Below are 12,220 nucleotides of genomic sequence, written 5' to 3'. Positions count from 1 at the left end.
GGTCGAACCGTCCAATCGAGAGGTTTTTCCTCATAAATAAAAGAGCGAAATAGACAAGCAAAGATTTTCCATCTGCAAATCCAAAAGTTATATCTTTGTGTCTGTATATTTGTCTACTATTACTACACCTGAGCAGAGACGGAAAAAAAAAAAAAAAAAAAAAAAACCAACTGAAATTTTAGACAACAAATGACATTTCTGTTTCAGAAGATAAGCTCATCACATGCCCACACTGCTTTTTTCATTACCATTTAGTTGTCCAGCAATTTCGACATCATGAGAAAAAACAACAGGATAACATTATTTAAAAATCTTTATTTTTCCTTTGTCATTAGAGAACATTGAAGAACAAAATCACAGTGTAGAACTTTGAAGTGCAAATGAACAATGTAAGAAATAGCATGTCTCTGATTAGCTGTAAAACAACCACCCACCACATGGAAATGTAAACTGCAAACAAATATTTCTTTTGAAAAATAAAAAAATGTGCAACACAATCTTTGTCAGCAGTACAAGCAAATAAAATCTGCTACAGACAGTTTCTCCGTAAAATCATAAAAATGTGAAAAGATTTGTATCAGCATCTCAAAATATTTTAAGAACAGAAGTTTTATTTCAAATCTAAGTGTCACAAATCTTGGGGAAGGAATGTCTGGATTTCCTGGAACAGACATGTCCCCCATGACTGTTATTCTTTTTTCCCTTGAATCACTGGCAAAGCTTGAGGGTCCCTAAGAGGCTGCAGGACAATGAACCTCTAGAAATCACTTGAAACATTTCATAATCACATTACCGAACCTTGACGAAGGAATTGTCGGACAGCTCTAGCACCGAGATTGCAGTCACAGCCAGAGCCACATTGCAGACCCAAAGAGCGCACTGAAACTTATGCAGAATAAGCATTTATATACACTCGGGATACTGCTTCGTTCAAACTGATACTTCTAAAGCAACAGTTGTTCATTTAGGTGATTTCGGACAACGTGCCAAAAGGACATTTGAAAATAGAAGTTAAACAAAAATGAATCTATATTTGCTTTGTTCCACTGTCAGTACCCAGGTCTTTTACTTGACTATGGCCATCTCCGTGCTACAAAGCTATCAACTGTCAGGAAACTTCTTATGAGGCAAGAATTCACTGCCACCAATGTTTGAACATGACTCATTTGCATAACTGCCCTCTGGACCATTTAGGCAATGTGGTTTGTGAATGCACTGTGCACGCAAAGAGAGATCACTGCAGTAATCTCTTCCAGTCAATAAGATCACAGATATTTCACCGTGTCTTATCTTAGGTTTTGCTTCTCCTACAATAGCTCAAAGCCTCTCTTGTTCCACATGGCAACCATCCAGCAGAGAGACAAGACAGGAAGTGAGAAAACTTCCTTTCCAACAGCAAACAAAGCCAGTCTCGAGTGAGCTTAATGCTGAAAATGAATACTTCTCTTCAGCAACTGGATTTCTGGCTATCTACTTTTATTTGCTGTGAACCGTATGGCATTAATTGGGCACTGACTACATGCAGTTTGTTACAGCGCCTGTGTTTCTGGGTGCATTAGCTGCTGCACCACCATGTCTATATTAATGATGGGACTGAAGTAGAGCGCCCAGTAGAAGAAGCAGTTGCACACGAACTGAGGGACAAAAGGCCATAGGAGGGCAAAGGCAAACCCCTGAGATAACATCTTCCACAAGTGGTTCCACATCTTGCGCGGCAGAGTCCTTAAGAAAGAGGAAGACACAAGTGAGTATGCTGGGTCTTTTTTCCCACTGTGGAAACATTAGGACTGATTATTTAAAAGTTCCCTATGGAGTTTCCTTCTAAACAAACAAAAGTTTCTGTTTCCATTCAGTGTTACTCACCAAGATGCACTGTAAGTGTCCTTAAGGTCTAACAAACCTGTTTCCTTCCTCATAAAACATTTGCAAAGCCAATTTTTAAAATATTGTAAACAGTTCATTGTTGACATTCTTGTTTGCTAGCATCATTGTTCTTCACTGCCTTTGTTGGTTCTTTCGAGGCCTTATCGCCAACAAATGTCGATCGGCAGAACAGCTTGAAGCCAAAGGCCGGTTGTGAGTCGCACGCATGTGCACGAAAATGGACACAGCAGGGCACCACTCACAGAGACATTACTTCATAGCATTACTAGTGGTCATAAACTCCAGAGGGTACCTTTTAACAGTAGTTATTTTCACGGGTTAGCATGAGTTGCATTGTGGGTAATATAGGTGCCAAGTTTTGACAAGTAGAATGCGTTGAATAAAGAGAGACTATATGTCTTGTTCTGCTGCATGGATTTTGATCTTTTTTTTTTTTTTAAACTGTCCATCATGAGTATTACAGCGTTACAGGAATGCAATGCTAAATCGGTAGACCGCTTGTTTAAAATCTTCCAACCTCACTCTGTCTCTCATTACAGTCATTCTCATTTGAGCCAACGCTACGACAAGGAATGCTGTGACTGATTAAATGTGCAGTAACTGATAGCTGAAACACTGAATTGATTGTATTTAATGTGAATCAGTCACATCATGGCCAACACCCGTTCCATTTAGTAAGATCAGTATCAGCACTAATACACTGGACTGGACCATCCCCGTTTTCAATTATCCCAGATTGTGGAATTCATCCCACAGTGGAAATCCAAGGCAGAACCCAGGACTGGAGCCTTTCAGGTTCCTAAAACTTCAGTTAGAGCTCGTAGCAGAAAAGGCCTTTATGTTACCTTGTGTGTGTTTGTGTCGTAAAGGGAAAGAAATAGGAATAGAAAGAAAGCACCCAGCCCTCCCACTGTGCGTACCTGATCCTGGCTCTTGTCCAGAGTCTCCACAGGGCGCAGCCTTCCAGCACAGACAGTAGCATGGCGTTAACAATAATGAAGCGCGATGTCCAGTAGTGGACGGCCAACCAGTCCCAAGCAAACTCTGCTATCAGCTGGTATGGAAGCAAGAGGTACTTCACAAGAAACTCTGCCCACTGTCGCCAGCTCGGCTCCAACTAACAAAAAACAATAACATCATAGAAAACAAAAGATAACGCTTGAAACGTGCTTTGAAACCATTAAAACAGGTATTACTGTGAGACAATGTTTTTGTTTTTTTTTTAAACTTAAAACCACTCAATCTGCAACCTCAATACATCTGTTTATATGCAGATTAACAATCAGAGTTCAAATTAATCATAACTTTTAGGCTAACTTCAATGATTTATTCATCCAAACCATCAACCTGTCTCTTAGACCCCATCCAAACTAGGCTGCTTAAGGAAGTTTTACCCTTAGTTAGCACTTCTTTACTAGAGAAAAGCTACTAAAGTAGCTGTAATTAAAAGACTACTCTTGACCCAGGTGTTTTAGCCAACTGTAAACCTATGTTGAACCTTCCCTTTCCCTCTAAGATTCTTGAGAAAGCTGTCGCCAACCAGTTGTGTGACTTTCTACACAATAATAGTTTATTTGAGGATTTTCCGGCAGGATTTAAAGTGCATCATAGCACAGAGACAGCACTGGTGAAATTTACAAATGACCTTCTAATTGCATCGGACAAAGAACTTCAAGTTATTGTAATTGGCCCCCAACACCTAAGAATCACATTATCTAATGATATAGTTACTTAAATTATATTATGTTTGCATTGAGTTGGTTTGGTTTTTCAAAGTGTCACCTGAGATTTGAGGAAGCTGCTCTCCAGTGACTGGTCGATGTGCATGATAGCCGGACAGCAGGTGTGCAGGAAGGGCAGGAAGGTTTCCGAGTAGTCGAATAAATACAAGTAGAAGAGTGTGAGACGAGGTGAGCGCTTCAGTGCATACAGCAAGAACAGAGACTTCCCAGCATTAGCCGCCTTGTAGAAAGGGACAGAAACGTAAAAGTATACAGAGTAAAAGGACTGTGGTTTGATTGTACATGTATGAAATATAACAAACACACTGACTGGAGACTCGCTGGTTAAAATCTGTACTGTGGTTCATTTTCTTTAATGAAGTAATGAACTGCTGTACTGAACTCGACACACAAAATGACATCCTTAAATAACAGATGAAGAGTAACTAGCACATGCTAATGTGGTACAGGTGGAAGCAAAATAAAATGCACCACTCAAACCCATCTAAAAGGTGCAGAGAAGTCCGGGATAACTTAATGTGAAGCAAACTTCGCTTTGACTTACATTAGTGCAAACCTATTTGGGGTACTTACTTTGTATTCCCAGAGGTTCCGCGGGGGTTTGACCCCCAGTGCTTTAACTCTGTCCAGTTCAGCCAAAACAGCCCGTCGGTGAGCCTGATTTTCTATGCTGTAAGGAGGCTTTAACAACTCTTCCTCCCCCAGCATCAACAGGAGCCTGAAACAAAGAAATCAACACCACATGGAATGAACACACCTGAGCCTCCATGCTTTACTCTGATTGGTCTTTGCTAGAGTAAACCTAAATAGAAAATAGAAAAGGATTATTTAGATTATTGATTAATTAACATTTGATTAATCTATACATTTTTTGTCATTAAAATGTTTGGAAAAAGGGGAAAATGTCCATCCGACGTTTCCCGGAGCCCAAGAGGACATTTTAAAATGTCTTGTTATATCTAACCAACAATCAACAATGATATAAAGCAGGAAAAAAAAAACGGCAATAATCTTTACATTGGAAAAACTGTAATCAGAAAATTAAAAGTTTTCCTTAAAAATGAATGAAAGTAGCGCAACTGATTGGAAATATAGCTCAACTCAGTTTTTATTTTGTAGGGTATAATGTTCCTGCATTTCAAAATCATGACGGGGGAAAAAATAACCCAAAAATGTATTAATTTGTTAAGGTTCTACCTTCCATTGACGTTTTCCTGTTGGAAGGGTTCTCTGTAAAGCTGGGCCCAGGGTCCCAAATGTTCCAGCCAGGACACCACTTCCTCTGGCGTCCAGTGAGACACTGGTTTACTGATCAGCAGGTCATGCTGCTCAACCACACCACTGCTCCAGTGATACACCATCACCATCACCTGGAAACACACAGATGTTTAACAAACAAGGCACAGTGACAGTGTTTTACATATTTGGATGCAAAGCATGTGTAGGAGTAGGGGATTATCAGGTTTGCGCGGTGGCTGGAATTCCTCAAAGGCCACAGACCGGTGCCACACGCAGTTTCAAAACCCAGTAACTGTATGTTAGCTGTTCACTATCTTGAGTTCAACTGAACCTCTATTTTTTGTGTCATGTAACAAGAACAAAGTCACAGCAAAATAAAGAAAATATATAAATAAAGAAAATTAAAATAAATACATTTCTAAATATAACATGCATCCATGCATGACAATTTACCCCCAGTACCATAAAATTCCACATGGCTAGTCGTTGAGCCAAGCTCTGCAAGTGTCCATTTAGCACAATGATATGTCTTTGCATGGTTAAAGTTAAAATGATTATATCAATAAAGGTCAACTAAACAACTACATGCACATACCTATATTCACTGCCACAGAAAAATAGTGGATAACAGTGCAATGTGCTGTTCTTAAGTTGTTTATTTCAGTGTGGGTTGGGTTTTGAGATGAAAAAATTAAGCTGTTAAGGGGGAACCTTTTTCGAAATCAAGGGTCAAGAGACTGGAGAGAAAAAGGACCCAAACTAGCATAGGGTCAGCTGGGCGTAGGAAGTCACATTAACACAAAGGCAAAAGCATCCAAAACAACAGATGTTTTGCACACGGGCCCAGGCCTCCTTTCAGTTCTCCTAAAATGACCCGATTCAATGATGATGTTCATCCGTGAACTGGGGTCAAAAACAGGACCATGCTGTAATCTGTTTACATGCTCCCAGCAATACACACAAGCACCAATGTACTGCCACGTTGCAAGACCAACAGTGACGTTGCTCCCAAGTGCCACATGGACAAAATAAACGTGTACTGTCTACATGATATGACCAACCGACCCCTTCATCCACTACTGTGGTAACCTTTACATGCTACTGTACATCCTCGTTGAATGTAAACATAAAAGCATAAAATTAGTTAAATTCTATAGCTAGAATAAACAGTGTAAATGTGACATGAACTGACCACCACATAATGGTTCAGGTTTACCATAATTTCCATATATTGCCAAATTCACATTTGGCATTATCATGAAGTAAAAGACTGGGCGCAAGGGGGGGGGGGGGAATCAATATTTATTACAAATTGTTGTGCGAATACTGGACACTGATAATGAAAATCAGAAAGAGCTCAAACCCTAAGCTGCGTACTGTATCTTATCGACCAAGAGTTTTATTTTAAAATCCAATAATGCAAACATGTTGCTCAAAGTTTAATTTGTTTAATGTTGTAGGTATTTATGGCACTTTTATCCACAACAACTGACAATGACTCTTATAGAAAAAATAGGTTTCTATACCACACTTTGCTTGGGATCAATACTGAGGACGTCATTTTACTACAAAAATAATCTGATGTGGTTTTTACTGCGGTTGGATACTTACAGCCACACATGTGAGTGCAGTCAGGACGCCAGAGAAGAAGAAGCCTGCTCCTTTGTGCTGGTTTGTCCTGGATCTACCCAAGTTGTCACCATATCTAAAAATAATGTAGGTAATTAATGAAAGCAGGTCCCTAACAGAGGGATCAAATACAACTGATCATAGATCAGACACCAGGCAAGTTTACATAGATAAATTCATCACTGTCACAGGGGAACCCCAGCGATTTTACATATCAGAGTCTGTTTAGACCAAAAAGTTGTAGAGGGGGGGTAGAGTAGAAATAAGTGAGTCCACTAGACCTCTGTAACCCCCTCCTCAACTCTGCTTAAGGGGCTAGCAGCTCAAAACTACATTAACCACAACTAGTGTAACACCCCCGAATCGCTGATCAAACTGTCGAGTCGTTGCATTGTGGGCAATGTAGGCACCGCCGTTTTCACAAGGAAGAAGAATGCGTGGAAAAAAAACGACCGGTATCATGTATTATACCGTACTACCTCTGGAAGGCCAGCAAGCTCCGGGAGATTTTGGGGTTCGCCTGGATCTCTGTTCTCCTCCACTGAACGACATCACCGAACAGCTTGTCAGTTGCATCCCTGAGAAGAAGAGGATTATGTGAACGCATGGAATTAGCAAATGAAAGTGAAATGCACACAAGAAAACAAGCAGAGGGGATGGTGAAGGTAGCTGATGGTAGGTAGGTAGATGGAAGGTAGCTGAAGGTAGCCAACCCAGCTGATGCTGATTAGGACTGACTTGTGTCAGAAGAGCACGTGGTGTGAAATGGGCTTTTACACAGGTTGTGGTAGTTCTGATAAAGCTTCTCCTTCACACTTCGCCCCCTCTATCATTTTCTTCTATAAACAATCAGCTGGTCAGGCACGAGTACAAGCCTTAATGTGTGGTACTTCAAAATGTCAGCCATACATGAAGACACTATTGATTTATTTGTTGAATTTGACCTGCCTGCGTCTGTCAACCTTCAGCCAGAGGAGTCTTCTTTGTGCTGTGAAACCGTTTAATGAAATTTCCCTTCTTGGTACAACTCACACACTTGGTTACAACATCCTAATCAAGTCTTTCACTTTCAGATTTGACACTGTGCGCACTTTCCATTGACTGTGTGTTGATAGGCTAACGTCAGTAACAGTGGACAGACATATTTCCAACTCCTCAGCTGCCATACTGATGTGCATGTTTTAGCCTTATTTAAATGTATTGTATATAAACAGGTTAACAAAAGATTATGACCACGCTGCATCACCTCCTACTTTGTTGTGTCTAATGGTAGCAGCTGTTTCATCTTACAGTAAAATAGGGAAATCAATATGAAGACAAAGAACTGTTTCTGCTTCACTGACTGAAGTTGTAGGTGTAGTGAATGGCAAAGTTCGGATACCACACTACAACTACCTGTGTGACAGCAGTACACGGCTTCATATATTTTTTTTCTTCTTCCGTTTACCCACTAAGTCCCTCGCCAAAAGACATTTCATGTGACTTCTGTTTACAAAACCAGTTGCTCTAGAAGAGTGTGAAAGTGAAACCATGCTGCGCTAGGCAAACAGACTACCATATTAAACAACAGATAATGGGGTAACACAGTTGGCACAGTAATGGAAGTTCTGCTGGATGTGGAGGAGTCAAATACATGCCTGCACCACTGCAGACAAGTCGTAAATCAGGATTATATGAGAATCGTTTACACAGGGGGCTGGATTACCAGGTTTCTCAATGTTTAATGTAAACATCATATTCTGAACGTGATCAAAATAAGGATAAGACTTAAAGCTGGGATACTAGGGGGAATGTACACATACTCAAAGTCCTACTAGACAATGGAAATACTGGAAAGCAAGACTATGCAATGTAGAAGTCCATTTTGTAAAAGTTATTGCCACAGCCACGAAATCCCTCTTTAAGGTGGGACTCGTTAGTGTTTACAAGGGGTAGCTGTAAGGAGGACACAGTAGACATCTTCTTTAAGGAGGACCAGTGCAGTAACAGTAGGGTTAGCAATACTGACACATCAGGTAGGGCTAGGTGTCAAACCTTTGTACTTTTTGGGTAGCAACGGAAATGTGTTTGTGTCCATATAAAAACTGTCAAGTAGAGCTGAAGTGATTAGTCAATTGATTGATTAGTTAATCTGCAGCTATTTTGTTAATCATTTAATCCTTTAAGTAATTTTTTAAGCTTGTTTAAGCTTCTGAAACGTGAATATTTGCTGGATGGATATAACAGTGAAGTGAATATCTTTGGGGCTTGGACAACTGGTCAGATATATACATTTTTAAGATTTCACCTTGGGCTCTGGGAAATGGTGATGGGTATTTTGGCTATCTGCTGGCATTCTTTAGACCAAACAAGTAATCGCTTAATCGAGAAAATTATAGGTAAGATTAATCAACAGCAAAAATAATCATTAGTCGCAGCACTTCTGTCAAGTATCAAAGGCTGGTACTGAAAGTGTGGTCAGTTTTGCAATCTATATTTACTTCTTCTTTACTCAGATATTTACAGAAATAAATTCTATTTTTGCAAATTTTATTTATTTACATATACAATTTTATTTTGTTCTACTAGCAGCTTGTAATAAGAGAACTCTTAACATCTGAAGACACTGGCTCCCTTTTCTACATGATAAAAAGCGTTTGGTAGAAAAACAGGATTATATTCCTCAAAGTAATGCACTCAGATTGGCACTCGTATAAAAAAAGTTTCAATTGATAATCAGCCCAAGCTTTAAGTGGCAGTGTATTTCAACCACATCTGTCACGCACGCACGCACGCACGCACGCACGCACACTTATTTTCTCAGATGCTGTCAGTAGGTCTCTGTTCTGGTCATATAAATCAAACATTCATTCACTAATATGTTCTTGCCCTTAAAATCATACCTCAGTAGTATGTTGATTTTAGGAAAGCCTTCCCACTTCTCCCGGCACTCTGGGCACTCGTTCTTGTGTGAGGACTCCCACCACAGAGCCAGACAGTGGCGGCAGAAGTTATGGCCGCAGGTCAAAGTGGTGGGGTTCACTAAGATGTCGTAGCAACAGTGACACGAGAATTCATGCTCTGAGATGTTGTTGGTGGTTGAGGCCTTCGACTGAGAAGAATCAGATGAGTGAGATGGGTCATCCATTGATGCTCCCAGACCATCATCTAATGAATACCACTCCATCTGGAGAAACATATTTAAAATTGAAGTAGAGGAGAAACAAGGTTACAAAGGAAGGAACAAATGGCATGAGTGACAGAATTTTTAAGATTAAATTAAATTCATTCGTTCAGCTTGCAGCTGGCAATTTAAAGGACCATACCAGTGCTTTTGCATGTTTGATGCTAGTTACTACAATACACTTACAGTTGCATGCAAACGTTTGGGCACCCATTAGCAAATTAGCTATTTTGTTGATTTTTGAAGTAAAAATAAGTAAATACAACGCCTACAGCAAACAGACATTAAAAATGACAATTTCTTCAAAGGTTAATACACTATTACTTTTAATTTCATGAACTTAAAATAGAAAAAAAAAAAAAAGTTAAACAGTAATTGTAGCATGTGTAAAGGTTTGGGTACCCTACAAAGGCTTAGTAACACCCCCCTTCACATATATCAGATTGCAAATGCTTTTGTTAGCCTGCCAAGAGTCTTTTTAGTCTTGATTTAAGAACTTTTTTACCCACTTTTTCTGAAGTTCACTTCAGGTTCTGAGATATTTTTAGGCTGTCTTGCACACACACTATGTTTAAGATCTACCCACAGATTTTCAGTGATCAGGTCAGGGGAACTGTGAGGGCCGTTCCAAAAGCCTCACCTTGTGTTTCGTGAAGTAGCTCATGGTGGATTTAGAGGTTTGCTTCGGATCATTGTCCTGTTGTGGAACCAAGCCTATTTTGAGTTTCAGTTTCTTGACCGACTGCAGGAAATTTGCATCCAGAATTTGCTGATATTTGGTGGAATCCATTCTTCCCTCTATTCATGCAATGCCTCCTGTGCCACTGGCTGCCACACAACCCCAAAAGAGAATATTTCCACCCCCATGCTTAACAACTGGCAAACAGGAGATTACTTAGTACTGATTTTGTAGGGTGCCCAAACATTTGCAAATACCTCAATCACTGTTTAATTTTTAAAAGTTCATGAAATAAAAAGTAACAGCGCATCAACATTTTAAGATCATTTTAATGTCTGTCTGCTGCAGGGTCTATGTTAACTCCTTTTCACTTCAAAATAAAAAACAACAAAATATGGCATTTGCCCAGAGCTGCCCAAACTTTCGCATACAACTGTATGGCAGCTACAACGGTACACTGATGCATCATTACCACCAATCTTACAGTGTCATATATAACATAAAATGCCATAATTTTACTGCAGAATGAATACTTTAAGCTGATGTTTTTGATAATACTTCTGTACTATTTCTTAAGTAAGATTTTAACTGCAGGGCTTTTACTTGTAATGGAGTATTTTTACAGTCTGGAATTGGCACTTTTACTTAAGTAAAGGACCTGACTACTTCTTCCAGCACTGCACATTGGTGGCCTCATCGCAAGTGGATACAACTACACAGATGAATAATCTTAGCACCAAACTCCATTCATTTTAAATCCAGTTGTAGTGTTTTGAATCCAAGAAGGCGTGTCACGGCAGCATTAAATAAGAAGCTAGTGTACACACACCGGAGAGCAGGCAGTAAGCCGGTCAGCACCGAACCACGAACCAGAAAGAAAGAATTAAAGAAACATTAGTCCGGACACTGACGCGTTTTATACTGAGCAGGTAATGTTAATTTACCACATCCTGATCTGGACGTTAGCTGTTACTGGCTAGCTAGGCGTTAGCTCCAGGCTAGGTCAACAACAACAACAACAACAACAACATTTAACGTTGCTACTCTTCCGTAAGGCAAATAAAGAACAGTTTACTAAAATTACAGCGACCAAAATGTACTATCGTGGCTTCAAGACTGATAATGCTAGTTAACCAGTAACTAAATGATAGCCAACAGACACTGCGAAGTTACCTTTGCTTAACTACTAACCGCTAGTCAACGCCGTTCAGTAACAGTCTTACCTCGCCTCAGGAACGTCCCTTGACAGGCGACCAGCTGGAGGATGACATTACTACCTGCTCACTTGGCTCACGGCTTCTGATTGTTAGTGAAACTCAAATGAAACCGACCATGGGGCGGGTAAATGTTTCTGCCTGAGTAGCTGTGGCCATGGTTCCGCGCTATGGACGGAGAGCGACCCGCACGCACGCACGCACGCGCGCACACACACGCGCACACACACACACACACACACACACACACATATGGGCGCAAGCGTACGTCAGCGTGTCACCTGATAACAGTCACACACACTCACCTGTCCAAAAAGGATTGCGTGAGCCTCCCGTCCCCCGGTGAACAAGAGGAAAGCGGGAGATTTCGTCCCCCGCGACGTCCTCGGCGATGCCGCCAAAGCCTGAAGCGCGGCGGAGTTCAGCCGTGTGGCTTTTAAAAGCTGCTTCAGTTCAAAGTTCAGACCGGATCATGTCACTGATTCCTGGCTGAGGAGTGCGGCTTTAGCCTGGACCCCGATAATGATAATTGTTTACAACTTCAGAAACTGGTTGGCTTGTGTATAGATATTGTATGTTCTGTCCACTGTTGCTTCTACATGTCTGCACCTTTTTTTAAAACCTTCTTTCCTGTACATAATAGACCCATCTTTATATTTTTAGCTTTTCT

The 12,220-nt window shown here is 40.5% G+C and overlaps 1 protein-coding gene across 4 annotated transcripts; it reads right to left on the bottom strand.

Moving 5' to 3' along the window:
• Positions 1 to 295: 295 nt before the first annotated feature.
• Positions 296 to 12,001, bottom strand: LOC120800724 (bifunctional apoptosis regulator-like). Of its 4 annotated transcripts, none has more exons than XM_040147013.1 (9): positions 11,856 to 12,001; positions 9,377 to 9,660; positions 6,974 to 7,072; positions 6,477 to 6,570; positions 4,824 to 4,996; positions 4,200 to 4,344; positions 3,667 to 3,846; positions 2,805 to 3,001; positions 296 to 1,722 (listed from the first exon to the last, which is right to left on the bottom strand). In XM_040147013.1, exons 2-9 carry the CDS (start codon positions 9,658 to 9,660, stop codon positions 1,530 to 1,532), a joined length of 1,365 nt encoding a protein of 454 aa, XP_040002947.1. In that variant the 5' UTR covers positions 11,856 to 12,001; the 3' UTR covers positions 296 to 1,529. The 4 variants fall into 4 exon arrangements, with proteins under 4 accessions (XP_040002947.1, XP_040002948.1, XP_040002949.1 ...); XM_040147014.1 differs by lacking the exon at positions 11,856 to 12,001 and adding an exon at positions 11,560 to 11,759; XM_040147015.1 differs by lacking the exon at positions 11,856 to 12,001 and adding an exon at positions 11,281 to 11,513.
• Positions 12,002 to 12,220: the final 219 nt, after the last annotated feature.

The sequence above is a fragment of the Xiphias gladius genome, chromosome 15 (genome assembly GCF_016859285.1).
Source record: "Xiphias gladius isolate SHS-SW01 ecotype Sanya breed wild chromosome 15, ASM1685928v1, whole genome shotgun sequence".
Lineage (NCBI taxonomy): Eukaryota > Metazoa > Chordata > Actinopteri > Istiophoriformes > Xiphiidae > Xiphias > Xiphias gladius.
Note: the sequence above shows the minus strand (reverse complement) of the source record. Positions and strands in the feature narration are given on the sequence as shown.